The 26310-nt window shown below is 42.8% G+C and overlaps 1 protein-coding gene across 1 annotated transcript in view; it reads left to right on the top strand.

Moving 5' to 3' along the window:
* Positions 1 to 24333, top strand: part of LMNB1 (lamin B1) — a 45854-nt gene extending 21521 nt beyond the window's left edge. The window contains exons 4-11 of the mRNA XM_081133165.1: positions 1683 to 1853; positions 3502 to 3627; positions 8879 to 9099; positions 9912 to 10137; positions 12298 to 12402; positions 15559 to 15678; positions 20598 to 20705; positions 23525 to 24333. Coding sequence (XP_080989291.1) covers positions 1683 to 1853; positions 3502 to 3627; positions 8879 to 9099; positions 9912 to 10137; positions 12298 to 12402; positions 15559 to 15678; positions 20598 to 20705; positions 23525 to 23566 — 1119 coding nt within the window. The 3' untranslated portion in view covers positions 23567 to 24333. The remainder of the gene's footprint in view (positions 1 to 1682; positions 1854 to 3501; positions 3628 to 8878; positions 9100 to 9911; positions 10138 to 12297; positions 12403 to 15558; positions 15679 to 20597; positions 20706 to 23524) is intronic.
* Positions 24334 to 26310: the final 1977 nt, after the last annotated feature.

Genomic DNA, 26310 nt, shown 5'->3' with positions numbered 1-26310 from the left:
ACCATTTTTATAATGATATAGTATTAAAAAAATGGGAATTGTTGGGGTGAGGTGCACTCCCAAGCAGTCAGACTCTGGAAAGCTCTTGAGTCGATTTTTTATTTAAAAAAAAATACCAATACCTGGTAATTTTTCTTTAAGGAGTGGTGAGGATCAAAAGGAATATTGTGTGTGAAAGCTCCTTGTAAACCATGTAATTGTTGACTACAGTTTTGCTTTATAAATGGAGACATATTTACATTAAGTTGACAACATTTTTGTTTTGTTTTGTTACAATTGTTTGTGATTTACCACCACTTAGTTCTGATGCTGTGTTTGGAACCCTGGATCTTTACACCACTGAGTAGCATCTCTTTAGTTTTTGTCTTATTTTATTTTTTTACATGTAAGATATAATTCTATTCAATAAATATACCTAAGTTCCTTATTAGGATCAGTTAAAGGGGCAAGAAAAGAGGGATAAAACCAGGAAGGGAGGTAGACAAAGGGCAAAATTATGCTTAACATTTGCTGAGCTAAACCTTTCATTTGCATATTTTTCACTTCATTAAATAGATGTGAGCCCTGGCAGGTTAATAGCAGAACTGCAATTTGAACCTGGTTTTCTGATTCTGTCCCAATGCATTTTCCTCTGCAAAGAACTGTTAAAAGAAAGATGAGGAAAGGCATAGAGAAACACTTGCAGTAAGATGATACAGAAACAAGAACTTCAGTGGGTTATATCCCCCCCTTGTGGCCTCTTTAATTATTGTCATTAAGACAGAGCTGTTGTATTTTCAGAGCTGGAAATGGAAATTTTATTCTTGGGCTTGTGTTCCTAGCCATTGTAGTTTTGGACAGTTCCTTAAAACATAGAGCAAAGAATTATGCTTATGTTTCTATTCTTTAATAGTGAATTGTCCCCAGCTGGGCATGGCTCAGCGGTTGAGCGTTGAACTTGGATCCAGGTGATCAGGGTTCAATTCCCGGTCAGGGCACATGCCCGGGTTGCTGGCTCGATCAATGACTCTCTCATCATTGATGTTTCTATCTCTCTCTCTCCCTCTCCTTTCCTCCCTCTGAAATCAATAAAGATATATTAAAAAAAAAAATAGTGAATTGTCATATGTACTCAAGATAGTAAAGTAATAATTGTTAGTAAGATTCTATATCAATTGATATTGATACCTTAGCAGCAGCTCTTACAATGTCATGTAAAGTAGCTTGTTCTACCTACTATTGCATCCTAGTACGTCTAAGAAAAGAGTTTTTATGCGCAAATCTTCTAGATGAAGTTGTCCTGACAAGGTGAACTTTTCACGTGGACTTTTCTCAGAGGTGTCCTCAGGATCAATATCACAATTTAGAAAAACAATTACTATTCAGTGTACATAGTTATTCATGATTGCATGGTACTTTAGTAAGTCTCCCGTGCCTTTCCTTGCCTTAAGAGGAATAGCTATGCTGCTGAAAAGAAACATAAAATTCCCAGGGCTTGAGATGCTACCATTTCTGATATTAGTTCCATCCCAAAAACCTTCTCATTTGAAAATGAAGGCAAAGAAGTATATTCATGTTCCTTCCCTGGGACAGATGTGAGGAGGTTGGTATGTAAAACTTCAGAGGGCTCTGATGTCACTCATTCTTGTTCCAATGCAGCCGTGGTAAGCAACTGAGTTTTATATCATCCCCCCCCCCCCCAGGAGATTAACGAGACGAGAAGGAAGCATGAAACTCGCTTGGTAGAGGTGGATTCCGGGCGTCAGATTGAGTACGAGTACAAGCTGGCTCAGGCCCTTCATGAGATGCGAGAGCAGCACGACGCCCAAGTGAAGCTGTACAAGGAGGAGCTGGAGCAGACCTACCATGCCAAGGCAAGAGCCTCTCCTGAGGACGGGTTTGAACTCTGAACCATGACCTCAAAATCCCCTGACGCTTGGTCTGTTCTAGTTTCTTAAATGAATCCCTGTGGTCTCCATGAATATAGAAAGTGGATTTTTAAAGAATACCCATTGTCTATAAAGTAAATGTCACTAGAAATTATTCAAAGAAAGTAGGGTTATTCTAATTTTATCTGAGATGAGGGTTCATCTTTTTGTTCCATTGCTCATTCATGCCATGTCAGTAGTAAAAACCAAGCCATTTGAAAATAGTTTTCTTCCAGTAACAAGTACTAATCATGCCGTCCTGCACACCCACGTAATTGTAAACGAACGCTGGACTGCATGGAGTTCTGACCTCCATGCATCATTGTGCACAAGTTGTGACCACCACATGGGGCTTTTTTGAACAAAGAACAAATGGCAAGTTTAATAATTCTTCTGCTGTCACTACTATTCATTTAAAAAATATTATAGAGCCTGGCCGGTGTGGCTCAGTGGTTGAGCATCAACCTATGATCCAGGAGATCGAGGTTTGATTCCTGGTCAGGGCACACGCCCGGGATGCGGGCTCAATCCCTAGTAGGGGAAGTGCAAGAGGCAGCCGATCAGTGACTCTCATCATTGATGTTTCTCTCTGTCCCTCTCCCTTCCTTTATTTAATAAATCAATAAAGATACATTAAAAAATAAAAATGTTTAAAAAAAAAAGAAAAATATTATAGAAACTTCCCACTTGTATTAGCAGACCATGCAAAAATCCATAAAATCACCAATGAGTACAAGCTTTGTTAGTAAGTGATTTTACTCCAATGTAGTAAATGTTACATGAATTGATTAAAAATTATTAGTGGGAGATTTAGAAAATTAGGGTCATGAAGATATTGAAAATAATTTCTATTGCATGGGCTTAAACTGTTCGTGTTGCTTTTAATCCATTTTATGATGCAGCAATTGGTTGGTGGAAGGGAGAGGTCTTTTAAACCCCATATTCAGTTGTCCAACACTTGTTCAGTGCCGGACATTGTGCTGGGCAGTGGAGGAGCCAGAGAAAGGATCCGTCTGTCCGAGAGACTGTGGCCTTAAAGGGAGCCAGGGAAGAGACTACATACATAAAAATGTGCTCAAGACACGCAGAACATAATGTTATGGGTATTTGAAGGAACAGGATATTGAATCTGCCTGAGGAGCTGTTTTTTTGCTTCTGAAAGGAAGTGTTTCTATCTGGTTTCAAATAATTTATCAATTAGTGTTTTCTGCCTATTTCCTTTATATTCTGTATTATTTTGGTGGGTTAGGGATATGTGATGTTTGTTTTCCTACAGATATCACCAAGGTTAAATTGCTACTGCCCAGTCTCCTCATTAGCAGTATTATCTGAGACATTCGTGATATAGTGGATGAGATATTGAGGTAATAAGCTTTGGGTGAGGGGTATATATTAGCATTATTAAAGCTTGTACACTGAAACATTCATGGTAATTTTTCCCATGTCAGCCAACTTCATGATGCTCTTCCTGTTTCGTCAGCCAGTTACCAGCAGGGCTTAGGTTTGAGATGAAATGCCGGGAGATGAATCATGCTTCCTCCTTTGTTTGTTCTAACTCACTAGATAAGACTGACTGCTTTGCTGCTTCTTTTAGCTCGAGAATGCCAGGCTTTCGTCAGAGATGAATACGTCTTCTGTCAACAGTGCCAGGGAAGAACTGATGGAAAGTCGAATGCGAATTGAGAGCCTTTCATCTCAGCTTTCTAATCTACAGAAAGAAGTAAGTAAGCACCTTCCCCAAGAGGGATCAAAGTTGAACTTGAAAGCCACCTCCACCGTGGTAGTCTGCCTGGCTTTGCTCTGTCTGATGCACTTTTCAGAGGGGGGAGTTTGTCTGCACTCAGGTTTCACAGTGCTCCCCAGGTTTTCCCTTTTACATTGCTAAATGTCCCCTGAGCAGAAGACTATTCTTAAATTAGTAGATTACCCAGAGCCAAGGGAGTTGCCCTCCAGGAAGCAAGCTGCTGGTTTATTCCCTGGCCTTACCCCAGGACCCAGGTTTTCTGACCCTCCCAGCAGCCTCATCTCCACACAGTGCTCTGCCCAGCACACTCCTTTTTCATCACATTTGGAAGCCGCAATGAAGGAAAACATGCAAAAATTTTTTATGGGCAGTAAATGCTTTTGTTTCTGGACAAGCTCTCTCAGTCCAGGGACTACTTAATCAGGATCTTGGGAAACAGCATTTATGTGTGTATTAAGAATTTAGTGACATTCATTCATTAGTGCACCTAGTGACAAATGACCTCATGACTGGCTGTGTTGATGATGTACTCTGGGTGCAGCTTAAGCAGGCAATGGAACTGCTGGAAATCTGTTTCTGTCTGAGGGTAGTGGTGTGGACACAAAGTACACAGACAGCCACATGGTACCCAGAGTGCTTTAATAGTCTACTGCTCACCTTAACCATTTAGAAAGGAACCTCAGCTTAAGGGAGGAAATTTTAGTGTTTTAAATTTTCCATATAAAACTAAACTTTATCTGATTATTAGTATTTTTTACAATTTTGTTTGACTTCTTAGCATTTTTTTAAAGTATGTGTTTATTGATTTCAGAGAGAGGAAAGAAGAGAGAGATAGAAACATCAATGATGAGAGTCATTGATCAGCCTCCTACCTGCCCCCTACTGGGGATTGAGCCCGAAACCTGAGCATGTGCCCTGACCGGGAATTGAACCATGAACTCCTAGTTCGTGGGTCGACACTCAACCACTGAGCCACGCCGGCTGGGCAATCTTATTCTTGATTAAACTTTTTTTTTCTTTTTACTATTTTATTTTTAGTAAGATTTTTTTCTGATTATGAAACTGAAAACATTTATTGCAGGACTTTAGAAAACAAAGCATACAGTGACTTACATAAAATAAGGTAACCTTAAAAAAATAATTAAAATTGAAGCTCCTACAGTGCCTATATGTCTACTTTATTACTCACAATGTAAATATAAACATGATTTTAGACCTATTCTGTTCTGGTAGTATTTTGACATTTTCATGTAACAGCAAGTCTGGAAGGACCTTTGAGTTCGCTCAGCCCAACCACAGACCTAGGTGAGCTTAATGACTCACCCAGAGACCGAAGACTGATCAATGGGTTTCTCTCCTAGTTCCCCGTTTTTCAATTTACACCTCACACTCTCTTCAAAGATTTTCTTTTAGGAATTTAGCAGATAATCTTTTTTCCATTATAGCATCTTAACAGGTACCTTTTCAGAGATAGGCCTCTCTGTTCTCACTCTGAGTTGACATATACTACTTTTTCTCCATTTAATAAATTATATTCCAGTTGTCCCCCCTCTTTCAACTTTACATTGCCCTGCCTTTTTTTTTTTTTTTTTTTGCTGCTGCTGTTTGATCCACTAGAGTGTGCTAAGCACAGATGTTTTACAGACAGGAAACTGAGGCTTGCTGTGGTTAAACAGTGGGAAACTTGGGAACCATGTCTTCTGACTGGCTCCTGTATGTCAGTTAGTTATGTTCCCATCCTTGCAAGTTTTTGTTAACTTCAGTTTAGTAGGTTTTAAATGATGTTTGCAGGGCCCAGGGGTTTCTTGGAGCTCACTCCTTAGGAAATAGGAGAGGAGCACTTCCTTTAAAACAGCAGAATAGTTTTAAATTTCTCTGTTGGGGGGGGGGAGGGGAGTAGGGCTCCTTTATTCGTTACTGGTATCGGATTTTATGGTAAATAATATATTTTGAGGAATATCTCATTAGTTGGGTAAATCTTAGCCTTAGGAAGATCATCAAAAAGAAAAAAAGCCATCTCTCTTAATATTTTCCTGTTGTGTATCTTTATAGTATTGTTGTTGAGTCATATCAGTTTCATCACACTGCCTCTTAGGCCACAGAATTTCCTCTTGGTTATAGGACTTGTGTTAGCGAAATTCTTAAATTTCATTTAAAATTGACATAGCTTTAAAATGCTGACTTTAGAAAATATTTTTAAGTATTAGATGGTAGCAGCATTCTGTTTTGGAATTTTATATATTGCTTACAGCATTTCTATCATTTCTATCTAGACTTTTTACTTAGGCCAAACTAATTGGTTGTCAGAGTCTCTTTATATGCAGCAATCTCCAGTGGCACTTTGAAAGCAGGTCTAATTTTTGTTTTTCTAACACCCAGACTCTGGAAACTGCAACTAGAGCATAATAAACTAGTACAATAAATTGTTACACACTATAAAAAAAAAAAAGGCCAATAGAGGTCACTCATAAAAGTTTAGAGTTAGATTTATCTTACAGATAATCTAGTTAGACTCCTTCATTTTTCCAATGTGGATGCTGGTTTAGTGAGTGCCAGCAGACTCATAAGTAGTTTTGGGCGGAACTGGGAGGAAGACTCTAGGTCTGTTTCTCATGTCGCATTCTGTGTATTTCACTACATAACAGATGCAGTGCAGCTATTTAAAATGTAATTTAAATATTTCTATTTAAACTACAAAATTATTTGGAGTAACTTTAAAACCTTTCCATGCCCCCATTTTGATTTTTTACCCCTTAATGAACCCTGTAGCATCCACGGGAGACAAATAGGGACATTTTGGGGTTTGCAAATCTAGGCTCAGGTTCTCTCTCTAAACCTTGGGTACTTTATGTCTCTCATCAACTCCTTTAGAGTCCACCTTGGTGCCCATTGTCTCCCTCCTACGTGGGGCATAAGGTGAAGAGACTGATTGAAGAAGAGACATTTTGAACTTATATATTTTTTCTTTTGGAGGAAAGAAAATGTAAGAACTCTGAGAAGAAAGAAATGGATTTCTCAGTTTACAGCATGTTCTTTGTAAATGCATTTAAGTGCAGGTTCTCAGAGGCAGGGATCGTGTTTGGAATCGCTCCTACGATGAAGGCCTGTTTCTGATATAGAATGTCAGGTGCTACTCTGAATTGTAATTGATTATTTTTTAAACAACTTTTTAAAATTTTGGAGTAATTCTAGACTTACCCAAAAGTTGGAAAGATGCCAGTTTCCCCTTCTCCCTCCCCCCGTTTCCCCCATTGTTAGCATTTTGTTCCATGGTCAGAACTAGGACACTGACAGTAGCTGGAAGTCTTCTATGACTGTCATTTTTCTGCTCTAGGGAACCCTATCTCCCTAGTCTCCTCTGGTCTGGACAGTTTCTTAGGCTTCCCTTGTTTTTCACAAGCATTCCAGTTTTGAGGAGTACTAGCAGGTATCTTGTAGACTGTCCCCAGTCTGGATTTATCAGGTGCTTTCCTCCTGGTTAGACTGGGGTTATGAGTTTAGTTCCCCTTCTTGTTGCATCACATCAGGGACTGCGTGGCATCCACGTTTATCACTGGTGATGTTAACATTCACAGTTGGGGAAGGTGGGGGTTTGCCAGGTTTCTCCACTGGCCAACTGCTACTCTTTCCCTCCCACGCTGTTCTTGAGAAGCAGGTCACCAGGCCCAGCTGTCAGGGGCGAAGGGCAGGGATTCAGCCCCACATCCTGAGGCGGACTGTCCATACGTATTAACTGGAACTCTTCAGTAGACAGAGGTGTATTTCTTCTCCCCTTTATACCTTTATTTATTCACTTATTTGTTCACATCAGTATGGACTCATGGGTGTTTATTTTGTACTTTGGGTGATAATCCAGCACTCCATTATTTTACTGCTGAGATTGTTGCAGCTTGGCCCGTAGGATTTCTGGAGGTGGGCTCCATGTCCCCCACTCCGGAGACTTCTTTACTTCCTGGTACTCTTGGGGGCTCCATGCTCATCTTGTATCTTCCCATGCCCCACTCCAGAGCCAGCCGTTTCCCCCAGGAGCCCCGGTTCCCGCTGGAGAATAGTATATGGACATGGCTCTCAGTGGGCTTGTTGGCACTGGGGTGTCCCTGCTTCTTGGCTGTCTTGCGGACAGAGCTAGAAAATGCATGTGTGCATGCTAACCCGTGTTTGCACACTTATTTGTCTACTTGTATTTATATTAAACTAAACACACATTCATACTGATATCTCTGACTCGTACCCTGTACCTCGGATTTATTTTAGACTTCCTTTCTTGCTTATTTCTCTCTGAGAGTAAGAAACCTGGTTTTTATTTTCCTGTTTACTTATTTGTTCAGCCCCAGTGTATGTGTAAAGCAGTTTCAAAATATATTACCTGTAAGAAATAAATGTGCACAGTGTCGCGCTCCTTTTTATCTCTAGCCTCCCAGACTTCGTTTCTGCAGTGGGTGCCTCTTCTCTCCTGTTCTGATGCAGCTGTTTGCGGTCCCAAGGGCCTCCGCTGTCCCATCAGTCTTTCTGAGTTGATTAGCTTTGTCACTTTCTGAGGCTATGGAGATGAATTCCGTCTTGGAGAAATACAGAGGAATAATTACCTAGTGAGCCACAAGGTTTCTATGATGAACTTTCTGGTATAGGATGTGCAATTTCTCATTTTTTAAATATCAAATGTAAAGTTCCCATATCTATAATAATATTTTACAGACGGCACTGTGTTGTGTCGCCCTCGGAGCTGAGTGAGCATGGCAGAGCCCTGCGGTCCTGAGGGGATCCCCAGACTCCCCTTGTAGTTCCCCAACAGCTCCAGCAGTTCTCCGAGGCGCACCCGTCCCTGCTCTCCTTTTGCCAATGAGTTTATCTTTTTAGTTCTTTACTCCTGTTAATTTATACTTCTGAGCTACAAAAGGCTTATATAGGGGAGCCAGACTTGACTTTCATGAAAACCCCAGTTTAGAATTCTGTTTTATTGGGGCCAAATACAGAAAAACTGTATGTCCACTTAGGACACATTTGACGGGGATTATCTTTTTTTTAAAAAGTATTTTATAAGCCAAGGCTTTCCTGCAGGCTCCATTTTGGTTTTCATGTCTTACCGGCAAAGCCGCCCTTGAATTCCACTGTTAGACGTTCCCGCGGGTTCTGCCCGCGCTGGCCCAGGAAGCGGCCGGGGTCCGGAGCGGCGGCCGCTCCCGCGGGGACGCCGCGGGGCAGTAACCGTGTCCCCTTCGGTCCGAAGTCTAGGGCGTGCCTGGAGCGGATCCAGGAGCTGGAGGACTTGCTCGCGAAGGAAAGGGACAACTCTCGGCGCCTGCTGTCCGACAAAGAGAGAGAGATGGCGGAGATCCGCGACCAGATGCAGCAGCAGCTCAACGACTACGAGCAGCTCCTGGACGTGAAGCTGGCGCTGGACATGGAGATCAGCGCCTACCGGAAGCTGCTGGAGGGCGAGGAGGAGCGGTGAGTGGGCGCGGCCGCCGCTTCCGCTTAAAGGAAACTGACAGGATTGGCTGACACTTCAAACAAGGAGGGCGACGTTGAACAGTCTCCCTGCCATTTCCGTTAAGGCCTAGGCTGAGGTGTAGGTAGTAATCGACCATATCTCTACCTCAGCAACAAGAACTCGCTCCCGCAGCCTTTTATTATTATTATTATTATTATTATTATTATTATTATTGCTGTTGTTGTTACAATAAATGCTGAACTCTGTCAGGACGGAGTCTTTGAGATAGTTTGATAATACAAGTTGTAAAATACCAGATTTGCTGAGACTTTATACTTATATTTTCAAACCCGGTTAGTGTATAAATCCTTTTAACACCTATTTATTTCTCAAAAGAAAGTTCCAAAGGAAAAGTAATGGGATTGAGAATAAAAAGCCATTCAGTTTCAGTGTTTACGTACATTGTGGCTGTAATTCTGTCCAAAAGAAAATCTGGGCATGACAAGACTAAGAAAGGCGCGTAAATATAACCGCGTCCGCGGCGGGGGCGGCCCATGGGCGACGCCCTCCGGTTTCGCAAACCTCCCGCGTGAGGTTAGAGGGCAACAGTCTCTTCCGGGGAAACCTTCGAATCGCCCCGCGCACCTTTAAGAGGACTGGGGGGGGGGCTAGCGCAGGGGAGCCGCCTCAGTGCACAGGCGCTGCGGTCGCGTGGCCGCGCAGGCGCGTCGTCGCCGGCACAGGCTCGCTGTCCACGGCGTGCGTCTGTCCCTGGTGGGCAGGGCGCGTCCGCCTCCCCGCCCGCTCACCCGCGCCCTGCCCCCCGCAGGCTGAAGCTGTCCCCCAGCCCGTCTTCCCGGGTCACCGTCTCCCGGGCCTCCTCAAGCCGCAGCGTGCGCACCGCGCGAGGGAAGCGGAAGAGAGTGGACGTGGAGGAGTCGGAGGCGAGCAGCAGCGTGAGCATCTCCCACTCGGCCTCGGCCACCGGCAGCGTCTGCATCGAGGAGATCGACGTGGACGGGAAGTTCATCCGCTTGAGGAACTCCTCGGAGCAGGCAGGGCAGACGCGCTCCCCGCGGGGCGCTGGGGCGGGCGGCCTGGCGAGTGTTGGGACTGCATGGGCATTGACCCGCGCTGGGCTGGGGGCGGGGATGGCTCAAAGGCGGCGGGAGGAGCGTGGGGACGGAGGGGAGAGGAGCTGGTGCCTTCAGTGCCTTCAGTGGCGGCAGGGCGCCCTCCTTAGCCCGGCTTTACACACAGCCAGCGCCCCCCCCCCCCGTCGTGGGTGGCAGTGGCTTCCTGAGGATGAGTTACTGTTCCTCCCGCCCTGGCGGGATTTCTGAGGAACCTGCCGTGGGGTGTAAGGGGGGAAGCTTCCACAGCCGCTCACTTCACGGAGGGAAGGAAACAGGAGCCAGACTCGGCACACGCGGGGAGCGCTCTTCTCCCCGAGCGAAGGCTAGGGATTTAATTCGCATCGAGAGTGGTATGAAGCCCGGCCTTGAAATGATTGTTGACAGGCAGACAGCCCGGCCCGCGGGCTCCGCGGTTGAGCGCCGGCCCAGGATCCGGGCGCTGGGGGTTCGATTCCCGGTCAGGGCGCATGCGTGCAGGAGGCGGCCATCCACGACTCTCATCACTGATGTTTCTCTCTCTCTCTCTGAAATCAGTAAAGATATATATATAAAAAGAAGTAAACATAAAATATTCCTGGGGGATTCCGGAGTTTCAGCTGGGTTTCGAGTAGCGAAGGCCCCTCCTGACTGGGCGCCGTGGAGCCGGGCGGCGCGTGCGCGGTGATGCTGGGGGAAGGCAGGCCTCGGGCGCGGGGGCACGGGCCTCCCTGAGGCAGAGTTTGTGAAAACACTGCGCTTCTCACCAGCGCCCTTACGGCTGTCCCGCGTGTGTATGGAGAAGTCATTTGGGTGGGCAGAGGAGACTAGCAGTGCCGGTACTAAAGGGAAGAGGTCCTCAGCCTTCCTCGTCGTCACGATTTAAATGCTCAAGAGCAGCAGCCTCTACTGCTCCGCGGCTGCAGTTTGGCTATTTTTCAAAAGGCATAGCAGCCCCTTTTGGAGCTGATCTGAGGCCGGCTGTCAGCCTGGCTTAGTCTTGTCTTTGAATTAGAGATGGCTGTAAATTGGTGCAGCTGGCTGCTAAGGCACGTCCTATACCTGCCCTCGGGTGTCAGGCAGGTCTGGGCGGCTTGGGGCCTGGAGTTGATAGCTAGCAGTTGGCTCCTTGCATCACTGACCCTTTTTGAGCCCCTTATGCTTTTTAAAAAAAAAAAATTTTTTTTTAAATTGTCTTTATTGATTTCAGAGAGAGGAAGGGAGAGGGAGAGAGAGAGAAACATCAATGATGAGAGAGTCATTGATTGGCTGCCTCCTGCACGGGGGACTGGGGATCAAGCCTGCAATCCGGGCATGTGTCCTGACCAGGAATCAAACCGAGATCTCCTGGATCCTAGGTTGATGCTCAACCGCGGAGCCACACCAGCCTGGCAAGCCCCTTAAGCTTTAGGTAAGAGAGTTAAATGTGGGCAGAAGTGGTACAGATGCAGAAGAGAGACAGGTTTTCTTCCTTCTCTTTCTAAGCTATGTGTCTATATTTTAAAAGCTTAAATTAATCAGTATTAGATGTTTCTAATTATAATTACGGCAGATCTATTGTACATTTAAAAGACCCACCTGATGTAGCAGTGAATATGACCATTTAATTTGGTTCGTACCCCCTTCCTTCCAGTGTAGTCCTTTTTAAAATTAAGTACCTTAATAACTCAAACTGCAGCATTGTCAAAGTCACTGTTTTGCTGAATGATGAAGCCATATTTTCTTTTTTCTTTTTTAATTTTAGAGAGTAGAAGGGGCGGGGGAGTGGCAGGAGAGAGAGAGACAGACAGACAGACAGACATTGATGTGAGAGAAACATTGATCGGTTGCCTCCTGAACGTGCCCCGACCAGGGATCCAACCCACAACCTGGGTAATGCGCCCTGACCAGTAATCGAACCTGTCACCTTTCCATGTACGAGACAATGCCCTGACCAACTGAGCCACATCAACCAGGGTGCTATATTTTCTTTATATAATAGGAAAATATGAATCATGGGAAGTCGGCCATAAAGCTAGATTAACTGCCTATGGACTAATTTGTTTGATTACTCCGTAACTCTGTGTATTTGAAGTGACCTTATTTTTTTTGTTCTGTGATTAGGATCAACCAATGGGAGGCTGGGAGATGATCAGGAAAATTGGAGACACATCAGTCAGTTACAAATATACCTCAAGATATGTGCTGAAGGCGGGTCAGACTGTTACAGTAAGTGCATTTAGTCATCATTTAACTTCATTGTCTTAACAGTTAAAATAATTCAAGGAAAATTTTGGCTTAGAGAAGCATTTTAGAAATGGGCATTAAAACGTCTTTGACATTAGTAGCAAATCATACATTCTATTAAAGATTTAAAAAGTTCTGTGTTATTGAGAGTGGCAATTGTCTATTAAAAGTAAAAGAATTGACCTATGAAATCTTTTTATTTTGTCTATACTAGTAGATATAAAACAGCTGTCTCTTGACTGATAATTGTAGCCCAAGGTAATTCAGAAGATACTGCTTGGCATAAAGAACACTTAGGAAGATAATCTACTAATGCTAGAGTCTGCCTTAAAGTCACAGCTGTTAGTCTCGGATGAGCATCAGAATCTGGATAGTGTTTTGGTGTCCGGGCCCTACTCACCCTTAGTCATCATCTCTAGTGTTGGGATAGGGACCTGCTTACATTCTCAATAGAAGTCATTAGGTGATAGGCACTATTGGAAAGTGTCTTTCCTTTAAACATAGTATTTTAGCAAGAGTTACATGTGGTTTTTACATAGTATCGACTCTTCTAGATTTAGAAAGATGGGCCCTGTGCCATTCTGATTCTGAGTTCTAAGTGGTTCTCTGTTGCTGTGTTCTGAAACATGGCATCTTCACTAGTTACTAAATATCATTTGCTCACTTTTTGGAGAAGTATGGTCCACTGATCAACCACAAGGCTCCTTTGCTCTTTCTTAGTAGGTAGATTTGGCAAGCATTAACACATGCTAACTTTGATAGAGATCTTTAGGAAGTCACTATTTCATCCCTAAAGAATGTAGAGATGACCCTTTTGATCAATTCTTTTAAAAAAATATTGAACATGTTTTAAATTTTAACATAAACCTTATTTAGTGTCTATGGTCAAAGGTTCAAGAGGTTAGGACTTCTCTTTTAAAAAGTGTATTTGTAGAGTTTGATGCCACATTGTGAAAATATCAGATGCTAATTTTATAATAATGGGTGAAAATGGGAACAAATATCCTTTCTTCTCCTTAGTAATTACTATAGTGAGAGGAAATTGCTCAGTCTTATTATATGTCTTGTGGAAGCTGCATAATGTAGTGGAAAGTATCTAACATTTTAATGCAGAAGATTCAGATTTGAGTGCTATGTATCTCTTTAAAGTAATGTGAATCCATTATGCCAATCATCACATTTTTCCAATTGCATATAGTTTCACAGGGACTAAATAGATATATATTCTATAGGGCTAGTGAAGAGCTCAGTTGCCATATAAAATACTTAGTACGTTTTTTCTCTAGTTGGTAGCATTAAATGTGTGAAGAAGTTCTTTGGAACGTGGTAGTGATAAGTGGTTGTTCTATAAAATTGTACAAGGCAAAAACAAAGATGAGATTTAAACTCTAGAACAGAAATAAGAGAACTACATAGGTAATTTTGAATTTTCTTGTAGCCACATTAAAAAAAGTAAAGAAAGATTGAAATTAACTTTAGCACTACATTTTAATTAACCCACTATATCCAAAATATTATCATTTCAACATGTGGTCAATATAAAAATTATGTCAGATATTTTACTTTTTTTTTAACTGAGTCTGTCAACTTACCAATGTCCTTATGGCATATCTCAGTCTGGACCAGCCACATTTCAAGTGTTCACAGCCACATATGGCTGCCATGTTGAATAGCTCGGCTCTAGGACATGAATTTGAGGTTAAATTACCCAGTAAGATTACTTATTAACACTAAACCAACTATGTGATCCCACGTGGACTAGTGAAAAGTATTGCTTGCAATTAGGAAAACACTGTTGTTCCACATAATCTCAGAGTCGGCCCAGATCCAGGTCCTTTTTTTAGTTTTCTTCCAATAAGTGTCCCCTGGCCCTTTCCATTGATAATGCTGATGGGACATCTGGAAGCTTCAGGTGAGCATCTAAAGAGGAAGGGCTCTCCTAGTCAGTAATTCATAGATTTTTTTCCCCCCATTTAAAAGTATACCTGCCTGTGCCATCTCCAGTCTCCTTTTGCCATCAGATAGCTGTTTATATTGTAAAACAATTTTTGCAGCAGAGAACTTCTCTGTTTTCATGTGATCTTTCAGAAAGATCAGGACTAGCAGTCGTATCCCTACAGTTGAGGACATTGAGGTTCACAGAGGTGTAGTGAGTTGCCCAGGATTCAAACCTACCTTTTCTACTCTAAAAGTTTTCTGCACTTTACCCGTACTCTTCTGCCAATAAATACATTAAAAATATGGCAGAATTTCCATGCTGATGAGAAGGAAAATATAATTATTTTCTTTATTTTTCCTATTTCAATAGCAGTCATATTATCCATCAAATAATGAGTGATTTGTTTATCTCATGTATTCTTTTCCAAGTTCAGTGTCATGTACTCTGTGGTATTGTGACACTGTTCCTGGTTGGAGACATATAAATTTCCATGAGTATTCTTGATGGGCCGTCTGCTGCAGAAGGTTTGAGAGAAGTTATCTCCTCAGTTCCTGCTCTAGGCAGCTGGAGAATAGGTACTGTGGGAGGGGGTCATCCCTTAACATGAAGGATGGCCCATAAAACCCATAGGACTGATAGAATGCTAACAATGAGAGCTCAGAAGCTTTGAGAGAAGTTATCTCCTCAGTTCCTGGTCTAAGCAGCTGGAGAATAGGTACTGTTGGAGGGGGTCATCCCTTAATGTGAAGGATGGCCCAAAAACCCATAGGACTGATAGAATGCTAACAATGAGAGCTCATGCTCACTGAGAGAGCCAGCCACTCTGTGTGGGCAATCACTTGTTCTTGATGAAAACCTCACATATTAGAGGTACCGTTTCTGTTCCATTTTATGGATGACAAAAGTAAGGTAACTTTCTCAAGGTTGCCTGACATGTAGAGGAGCTAGGGTGTGAATGTAGGCAGCTTTACTTCAGAGTCCTATGTCATCATTTTCACTTATCAGATGAGGAAGCTGCAGCCTAGATAAGCTCTGTGGGTCCTCCTTAACACAGCGAGTTAGTGTAGCAGGTCTGAAGCTCAGGCACAGCTCGGAGATGTAGAATCAGCCCCACAGGGTATTCAGTGCTCATCATGTTGCTGTCATTGGGACATGGATAGCTGGGTTCTGAGTAGAACAATGTCCTTTTTTATTTCCAGATATGGGCTGCAAATGCTGGTGTCACAGCCAGTCCTCCCACTGACCTCATCTGGAAGAACCAGAACTCCTGGGGCACTGGCGAAGACGTGAAGGTTATACTGAAAAATTCTCAGGGAGAGGTATGGCCCTTTTATCAGTACCACAGTGATGTCAGTTTCAGCTGAATGTTGATCATACAAGTGTGATTTCTTTGCAAAAATCAAATTGAAAAGTGACTGATTGCTTAAATCAGACTAAGACTGCTGCGTAATTCAAGGAGAAGCTAACTTCAGATTTGGGGATGAAGTGTGAGTGTCATAGAGCACTGGTGATAGCACAGGCTCCAGAGTCAGTCTGGGTCGAGGGTCTGTCTCCATGGCACACTTTGGGCAGCTTCCTTCACCTCTCTTAGTTTTCTGTAAAATGGAGATAAGACACTATAAATGAGACGACATTAATTTAATGAGAGTAATACAAATGAGACTATCCTTGGGAGGTGCTGGAAACAATATCTGGCCTCTAGTGAATGCTTATGTTATTAACCTCGTCACTGGCTCTCAGAGTGTGTGTGAAACTGAACTTGAAGACTGTGGAGTTTGGAGATCTGCTTGATGTGTATGTTTTCAACATGTCAGTCCTAGAATTCTTGTCAAAGCACCTTCCCCATCCAGAGCTGTCAAGTAAAGTTGCCTGGTACCCTGCCTTACACACACACTGAGAGATGAAAGTGTCTGGAGGAAGGAGGTCTCAGGTCAAATCGCAGTGTTCCCTGAGGGGCTCCTCTCCCCTGGAGGCCAGGTGCAGGCCTTGTACCTGCGCAGTCCTGGCCAGGTGAGCCCCTCTTACTAGAGTAGTGGATACATTGAGGGCAAGGACCTATTCTGACTTTTCCTGGCTGTGTGCCTGGCACATGATAGGCATTCGGCAAGAACTTACTGGGTAAGTTTTTATATAAATCAAATGTGGACCTTCACTTAAGTTCAGAGAAATAAAGTAATTAACAGCACTCATTATGGCGCCTGGGAGATTTGCATGAGAAGCCCTGTGCCTGGCCCTCCTCCCCTCCTCTCTCACTGTAAACGTGCTGATGATCAGACAGCTCTATGCCAGGAATCCACTGAGAACTGAAGAGGCCCCTTGTTTCAGGCTGAGGCTGTGAGTGAAGCAGTGTCTCTTTTTCTCTGTACACCTCAGTATAGTTATGTGAGATTTTTGGGTGCATCTGGAGAATTCACCTCTGAATACTTGCTGAGTCCTCAGGGCAGAAGAGTTTACAAGTGCCCTCAGTAATTCACAGGCTTCAAGGTGCCAGGTCTTCCTCCCGTCCTCTGCACGGAAACCCCTGCTCGCTGCCTTTCAGCACTTTGGAATCCTTCCCAGCTGTCGCAGGTGCTGCCATGTACGTGCTAGAATTATTGTAGCTCCTGTGCTGGTAGTTTCCCCAATAACTGAAATTGGCAGAGCGCACATCTCTTTCAGAATATCATATAAGCGGTGATTGGCTCAGATTGAAAGCGCTATTATAAGGCAGATGAAATAGGCTTTTGTGAGCTGTGGAATCTGGTCGCCATCCATAGCATTCTCTGAAAATGTGTTCCAGGTTAGACGTCATCTTAATAGGAGGATATTCAGGATGCAGCAGGTTCAGAAACCCACACAATAGATGCAATGACATGAACAAAGTAGATACCATAACATGGGATGTATCTCAGGGTAGTATCATCGGTGACGTTTCCATAAAGCTAACTGAAGCTCCGGTTTCCCTTCATAATTAGAACACTGATTCTCAGATGGTTGGCTTATCTGTTCTGTGAACAAACTCTTGCTTCCTGCTTCCTGGGCTCTATTAAGTGATTTCTGTGGTCATCAGACGAGTACTTTGGGCACCTATTTATTAAATCTATAAAACTATGTTTATTAGTAGGTTCCAGACCATATTTGCAACAATCTGTAATTAGCACCATAAAGATCACTTTTTTGTAAGGTTGAAGGTAATTGGCTCAAGTCAGTTTCATTTTCTATGTATATTTTCATCTTGTCCGGTCATTGAAAATGTCAGAAAACCCAATTAATCTAGCTTTAAAATAATGGGAATATGTGGGTTCACAAAACCAAAACTCTAGAAATAGTAGACTTTACCCATTGGCTCACTCAGTGTTCCCAAGGATCCTTCTGTTGTCTGCTTCCTCAGTTGTCTCCCCGGTGGAGTAAGGATCACTGCTGGCTATCAGGCTGGCTTTGTGTGGGAGTGTCTGCCCTGTGAGGTCTCTGTCCTGGGCTTTAGTCTTAATGTGCCTGCTTGGGTCACATGCCCACCTCTAAACCAGCTCTGGAGTCAGGAGGACAGTTAGAACTCGAGCCTGCTTCCCTGTTGCACAGCTAAGTCACACTCAGCTCCTTGTGACACATGCGTCACATCTCCATGGGAGAGATGGGTATCCAAGTAGAGCTGGGGCTCTTACTGAGAAATGAGGGAGGGGATGTTAGATGATTAAAAACATGATAAAGCCTGGCTGGTGTGGTTCAGTGGTTAAGCACTGACCCATGAACCAAGAGGTCACTGGTTTGATTCCCTGTCAGAGCACATGCCCGGGTTGTGGACTTGACCCTCAGCAGGGGGTGTACAGGAGGCAGCTGGTCAATGACTCTCTCTCATCATTGATGTTGCCTTCTCTCTCTCCCTCTTCCTCTCTCTCTCTCTCAAATAAATAAAAACATTAAAAAAAGAAAAATTGTAGACCTAATTAAAAAATAAAGACATGATAAATAAAAGTGTGTTTTTTATGAGGGAAATATAAAGTAAAGCAGTCTCTCTATACCTTGCAGAGTATAGGCATAACTGAAACTTGTATATGCAAATGATTATTTAGGTATACAGAGATATCATAGTTTAACAATTGGCTCCTCCATGAACAAAAAAATGCCCTGAGTTGTAGCATTTGCTGATTTCTGTGGTATATCTACTCCCACCGTGGTGATTTCAGGCCACCAACATGCCCTTATGGATCACAGAGGTGTGAATAGGTGAGCACGTTAGCAGGTTCTAGGTGGCCTGGTGCGCCGCTGAACGGATGGGTTGCCTTGATGTGCCCAAGGCCTTACCGGGTAGACTCACAATGCATCTTATATAGAGACCATTTGTGTGTGCCTTTCAGGACACTTACAGGTTTGGGTATCTTGCTGAGTGGTAAAGACATTTATCTATTAGCACCTTGGGTAATAACAATTTCCTGGGCCTAAACCTAACAACGGTTTGTTCTAAATTTGTTCTATTATTTTTCTGTCTAAATTTTTAGACAGTAGTTAGCTCATTCATTTTCCATACAGGCTTTCTGTATTAGAGTAATTGGCTTTTAAATGTTGTCAAATGAAAAGTGCTTAACTGCAGGTTTACATGAAAAGTAGTTATGTTGAATTCATTATTAATGGAGTTGGGGCAAGTTGCTGTTTTCTAAGTTTCCCATTTGGCCTCTAGTTTGAAGCCAGTAGTCCTGTTACATCATGAGCTTTAAGAGCCAATGTTTCCATATGGGACGTCTAAATTGGCACAGGCTGCCTGAAGCTAGAATGTGAGGAATCTGTAACAGATTTTGAAGTTTTTCCTTTTACTTTAAGATGAATTGAGGAAAGCTAGGCACTTTGAAAGCTTTTTGAGAATCTTTTCTGTTTTGTATGCCACCATCTCCCAATCAGTATCTTAGTTCAAAGAATTGTAATCTAATGACTCACGTGCTGCTTTATTAGTGCTAATTTTGCTAAAGCAGGCAGGTACTTGTGTAATGGCTATTTGTATGTGTAGACATAGACCGATCTCACAGAATTGAAGTTTCCAACTAATGGGGAGACTCAAAATGGTCCATCTTACCTGGCATTGCAAAATTCCCACAAAATACTACTGTCCTGCCTTACTTCACTCACAGTGTATCCTTGGACATATTTAAAGTTGTCTCATTCTTATGACACTTTTGGTTTTCTTCCACTGCCATTTTAAACTAGCTGGTCTGTGTGAAATTTCAGATAAGCATTCACTGACATTACGTTAGCGCCTCCCTCTTCCTGTAAAGGAGTTTTCTTTCTTGACTGACCTTAGGACATGTACAGAGTGAAATTAGATGCTCTGTAGCACTCTAGGACACTCACCTGCTGCTGCTCATCAGGTTGGCCTTGAGCTTAAACAGAAACACTGCTGCATTTGGGAAAGTTGTCTATATTTGAGAGCCTCTTGGTAGAAAATGGAAATAATGGTTATTTCCCGTCCTACCACTAGTGAGTGACAGGAGGTCTGTTTTATGTGTGGAATATGTTGGAACTTCACTAGTGTGTTATTAGTAAACATTGCTCTTTGGTCTTGATTCCATTTCATTTGAAAGGAGCCAGTTGCTGAAGGAATGAAAGGAACTTGTCCTTCTCACTCGTAAGAGGGCCTGTTGCTACCATGGTCCGTGAGATCACAACGGCTGGCCTCCAACTTCTTTTTTTTAAGAAAGGATTTTTAAAATTGGTTTTTAGAGAGAGAGGGAGAGAGAAATATTGATACGAGAGCGAAACATCTGTTGGCTGCCTCCTGCATGCCCCCTACTGGGGATTGAGCCTGCAACCTGGGCCGTCCCCTCACCAGGAATCGAACTGGCAACTTTTGGGTGTGTGGGATGACACCCAGCCAACTGAGCCACACCAGCCATGGCTCCATCTTCATTTTATTCAGCATTTGTATAGCACCTTCTCTTTGCTGGGAGCCAAGCGAGAGCTTTACTTTCAGTCACATGGAGTGCTAGAAGAATTTAGTGTGCCAAATCATTTGCAGAATTCTTAGTAACAGAACGGGATAAAAAGCAGTGGAAACCTCTCAGCAGGCATTTCAAATTGGACACCTACTCCCCTGCAGGAAGGACTGAAGATCTAAGAACCGCTGTTAATTATGCAAAAATTCCTGTTCAGGATGAACTACTTAAAAGAAAGTCCCTAATGTAGGAATTCTGTTTCTTAAACTTAAGCAAAGAAAAGACTCCCCTCCCCTAAGTGTGGTTTTAACTTAAAATCAAACTGCTCCTGTTCTTAGGAGGTTGCTCAGAGAAGCACGGTCTTTAAAACAACCCTCCCCGAAGTGGAAGAGGAGGAGGAAGAAGCAGCTGAAGTTGCTGTCGAGGAGGAGCTTTTCCACCAGCAGGTACGTTCAGTATATTTGTGTTAAATTTCATCATCAAGAATTACATGAAAACCAAACCCAGGTCGAGTTTGGGTTTTGCCTTGACTGATCAGCCAGCCTGGGGTTCTGTGAGTGGGGTGTGTTTTTCCCAAGGAGATATTTAAGGTAGTATGGTAAGGTGCTGCAAGAAAACATTGGCACGCCTTTTTAAAGCATTTTCTCATTTCCAATTTCAGTTTTGTTTTGTTTTTTAATGTACCGAATATGTTATTGTAGGACATGGTATAACACATATAAGTGAGTATATGTAATTAGAAAACATGCTCAAAATTACTTACTTAAGGGTCCTGAGATTGAGAAGTTTACATCACTAAATTAGAGTAAGCATCTGCATGTAAACTTAAAAAAATAACAAAGAGCAACATTCAACTTTGGTAGGAAACAAAATTGTTACTCTGTTAAGTTCCTAATCATCTAATTGCAAGATAGATTTTAGCTGATGCTTGGGCTTTTGAGAGTCCTTAAAGTAAAGAAACTCCAAATTTTATTTTAATTAATTAAGTTGGAATTATTAATAACTAACAAGCCTTCAGTTTATATTTGTAAGCTGTTTAAGTCTAATCATTTATCAAAACTGCTATCCTTATAAGACTTTGTCTCCAGGTTTATAAGTCTGTTCGTTTTGCTTTATCAGTCCCAATCCTACTCTAAATGAACATTGTCTTATGTGTTTAGTACCCATGGTTGAGAACCATGCAAGGTGGGTTATGAGGTAGAATGAATTTTTGGCTTGGATACTTCATACATTTCAGGGAATATGTAAGAACAGATACTTTAGACTTGACTTCACTAAGAAACAAGCACAGGATCCATTTCCTGCCCTTAATGAGAAGTGTTCTAATGACTGAAGTAAAGTAACAATGTCAGATATCTGAAGGTGCCAGGCCAGTGGCTCAGAGTGTGAGCCATAGTAGGTCAGACACTGGAGAGCGCTCTCTGGGCCGCTGGAGTAGTGGAAATCTCTGGGAAATATGCTCGTCCATTATTTTAAAGGATGGGCAATTGTTTGGGTACGAGGAGCAGCCCATGGTGTTATGAGGGTGTTTGAATTATTTGTTGTTACACTAACAAACCACCCCAAAACTCAGTGGCATAGAACAATGATTTCTTACTTCCTATGATTCTGGGGTTGGCTGGGCTCAGCAGGGTGATTATTTTGCTCTGCATGATGGAGACTGAAGTTAATCATGCAGTTGCATTCAGCTGGGAGCTTGGCAGGGCTGGAATGTCCTCCACGTCTCTTTCTATGTGGCTTCTCATCGTTCGGTAGTTCATCTCAAGATCTACAGTGTGGCAGCTGGCTTCCAGGAGGGTGAAAACAGAGAGCACTAGACCTCTTAAAGGCTCGGCCCAGAACTGGCATGGTGTCCCTCTGCCACCTTCTCCCAGTGAGAGTAGTTGTAAGGCCAGCTCCAGGTGACGGGAAATAGTCTCCACTCTACTTACGGGAGGGGTGGCAAAGAATTTGTGATGATCTTTAGTTGATCATAGGGGGTATGTCAGGACTTAAGCACATGTGTGCATCCAGTTGTACTGTGGGGCGTGTGTGAGAGAGAGTCGAGCTGGAGGGTGGGTGTTAAATTGACATAGTATGGAATGCCCAGGCAAGTAGCTGGTGCACACTTTGGAGCAGAAGAGAAATTGAAACAATATCAGAGGGATTGACTCTAGAAGGGGGATTGCAGACACACCAAGGGACTTTTTATTTATTTTTTATTTTTTTATTTTTATTTTTTTAAATATATCTTTATTGATTTCAGAGAGAGGAAGAGAGGGAGAGAGAGAGATAGAAACATCAATGATGAGAGAGTCATTGACCAGCTGCAGCCTGCAACCCGGGCATGTGCTCTGACCGGGAATCGAACCCCGATCTCCTGGATCCTAGGTCGATGCTCAGCCGCTGAGCCACGCCCGGCCGGGCACCAAGGGACTTTTTAAAAAAAATTTATTGATTTTAGAGAGAGGGAAAGAAGGGATGAGAGTCATCATTTGTTTTCCCACGTATTCATGCACTCATTGGTTGATTCCTGTATGTGCCCCGACGGCATCAAACCCACAACCTTGGTGTATCATGAGGATGCTCTAACCAACTGAGCTACCTGGCCAGGGCACCAAGAGACTATTTAAATGCAGACCTATTAAGGCTTAGTGGATGAACTTGAGGGTGAGAGAAGAAAAACAAAGATGTGTGAGGTTTTTAGCTTTTGTGATCAGAGAACATAAAGATAGGAAGGTTAAAAAAGAGAATATGGAAGGGAAGATCAGCTAGTTTGACTTCACAGTGGAGAGCGAATCCAGTGGCCTTTCGAGTTGATGAAAAGTAAAAGTTTTTTGGTGACCCTCACATTTAACGATGAACCCACTGAGGATCCAGCCAGCATATTCTAGTCTCTGATGTGGTTGTTCAGAATGGAGTCCACCAATCTTTCCTAAGTTATAAAAGGAGATTAGTGAACAGTGGTTTTCAACTTGGGTTGCATATTAGAATTAATGTAGGAGCTTTAAAATTTTATATAAATAGATTCTCATTTAATTGATATAGGGACCTAGATCAGAATTATTTTTTTTTAAAGCTCCTTAGTGTAGCTGGAGTTGAGAATCACTGTCCTGGGATTTGTTGGAGTTTTCGGGGGCGAAGTCCTGAGAGCTGGATAAAAAGGGTAACTGAGAAATCATGAGGATCCATCTGAAGTAGACAATACAGGTTTGTAGTTCCTCTCATTTAAAATACCATGATCCACTTTCTTAGTACTAGTATCTTCTTCTGTTTTCCTCATCAGGGAGCACCGAGAGCATCCAATAGAAGCTGTGCAATTATGTGAACTTTTCAAGCTGACTGTCTTCCTCGAAATAAAGAAGTATGGTAATCCTTACCTACATGCAGTGCAGAGCCTTCTCAGAAGCACAGAATATTTTTATATTTCCTTTATGTGAATTTTTAAGCTGCGAAATGATGGCCTTAATTTCCTTTTTTGACACTGAAAGTTTTGTAAAAGAAATCATATCCATACACTTTGTTGCAAGATGTGAATTATTGACACTGAACTAACTGTACTGTTTGGAAAGGTTCCCTCAAATTTTTTGACATTTTTTGTATGTGTGTGGGTTTTTTTTTTTTTTGGTGGTTTTATTTTTTTAAGTTCTTATGAGGAGAGGAGGGGGGGTCAGTAAACCACTGTGTCTGGGCGTAATCTGAAGATTGCTCCATCCAGATCAGCAATCTGCTCTTGATCATGCTCTGCTACATATGACGGTGCTGTGAGGGGGGGAAGTGTTTTTCAATATGTCGAAATTTTGTACTGAATTTTTTTGTAATAAACAATCATGGCTACAGTTTTTTTTAATAGAAAAGAGAAATTTTGTAAGATGGCAATATTAACCGAATCATGTAAGCACTCTGGATGAAGGATTCCACAAAACTTTGTTTTATGGTTACTTCACGTAGATTCTTAATTCTCGGGGGCGGGGGGGGGGGGACGGGGGGAGGGAAGGGTTTCTCTTAAAATGCGTTAGTCGTGTTTTTTTAAGATAGTGTAACTTGCTTAAATTTCTTATGTGACATTAACAAATAAAAAGCTGTTTTAATATTAACCCACTGTCTTTTTAAACTTGTGCTCAGTGCTTTATGCTTTTTAGCTTATTAACAATAAGACTTTTCAAAATGGAAATGTGGGTTGGGCATTGGGAGAAGTCATTAAGGAAGACATTCCTTTTAAAGGGAAATAGAGAAGATTATATTTCTAGAACCTGGTTTTACTCTCTTTTAAAATAGGGGAAAGATACTGATTAAAAGCCACCTTTTAGAGGGGCAAGGTATGAATGATATGAAATACAGGTTGGCATGTGTTGCGGGGGTACCTTTGTTAGGTGTGGTGGTAATTGGGGTGTCATTTGGTCTGGGTTTGGGGAATTTTTGTCCTTTGATTGCTTTAGCTAAGGGAGTTCATCTTGTAGAGAGTGGAATACCTGAACCCTACCTAACAGATGATAACATTTCAGGAACTACCCCAGAGTCAGTGTTTGCTTTTCTCTTAAAATACTTCTGCGGTAAGCTGCACACAGACCACCAGCTTTCACTTGAAAATAACTCACCGGCTCCCAGAGTCACTGTGCTCTGCAGATTTACTGCATCCTCGGGTGCTGCCACAGACACAAGATAAATGCTGGGTTAGAAATTCCGTCTGTGAAGCAGATAAAACGATAACTTCTCAACACAGATTTATCTTCAGAGTGGGAATGCCAATGCCATGTGTGGCCAGACTTGGTCATTAAAAATTTTGCCACAAGATGGGGTTCTTGCCATCAAAATTCACTCTCTAGGTACTTGGTTGCTGGATAAGTTAGGTTATAGAAATCAACACTTTAATTAGCTCAGAATTAAGAAAAATTGGCCGTTGTGATACCAGAGAGTAGTAAATCCAACAGTGACGTTTCAAGTGAAGATCCAGGACTGTTCCGTGCCCCTGGATGTGTGGGCAGTGGATTGTTGAGTCAATTCAGACGGACGGACTTGAGACTAAATGGATGTGTCTGGAAAAAAGCTCACCCGTGGTCTCCCACAGAGCAGAGGGAGGGTCGGAGCTCGCGCTGCCTCCACGAATTACACGTGCCTCCTTATCAGTGGAGGTTAAGCACACAGCGTATAAAACTGCACTTCTGGATTATTGAACTATTTTATAACAAGCATGAGCCGCCTTCCCCCCCAATTTGCATTTCGCCTTCAATTATTATTGTTTCACCACTACTTTTACTCAGATTTAATTTTATTCCCCTTGTTTAGCGCTCCATTTTTTCCACTAAAATAATCCTGGACGTTCTTATTTTGTTCACTATCACCTATCTCCTTTCGCTGTTCCTCCCTCTGGGATTTCTGAGAGGACTGTTGAATCCGCCCTCCTTCGTGCTTTAGATTCCTCTGTGCTGGACTCCAGTAACCGCTTTGGCTTTATCTCCCGGTTCTGCCCTGGGCCCTGTAACCGGCCTGCCGCGCCCCTCGGGTCTCGGATTTCATGGGCTATTCTGTTCACTTCTGAAGTTGCCTTTCATTCTTCACACTCGCCTGCTCCTTTTTCTACTCATTTTTTCATTATAGTTTCTATCTGTTAAGAATCATTGTATTTATTTTATAGTCTAATTAGCCTTTTTCTTGAGGTCTTAGGGATGCTCATTTTTCTGTTCACTGTGTCTACTGACTGTACCCCCCTCCCAAGGGTGGTTTATTTTGGGAGTGCACCATGTCCCAGGGTTCCTGGTGTTGCTACGGAGGAATTTGAGGGTTTCCAGGCAGCTCCCAGTGACTGTAGTCGTTCGGGCCTTTTCTGTCGTTTTCTCACCTTGTGATAGTAAAATCCACTATGACACTGTACACTGTGCATGGATATTCTCTGTTTTTCCCATGAAAGGTCCATGAGACCCTAAGTCCCAGCTGATGTTCGCTGTGGTCCTGGGCAGGCTGGCTGCGTGCTGGGGGTGCGGGGTGCAAGTTGGTGGTGCGGGGTGCAGGGAGCATGTCAAGGTCTGTGCTTTATTTATGCAGCAGCCCCTGGTCCAGGTCCTGTCCTTCACC

This window comes from Miniopterus schreibersii, assembly GCF_964146895.1.
Source record: "Miniopterus schreibersii genome assembly, chromosome: 3".
Taxonomy (NCBI): Eukaryota; Metazoa; Chordata; class Mammalia; order Chiroptera; family Miniopteridae; genus Miniopterus; species Miniopterus schreibersii.
This window is presented reverse-complemented; position numbering and strand designations above follow the sequence as displayed.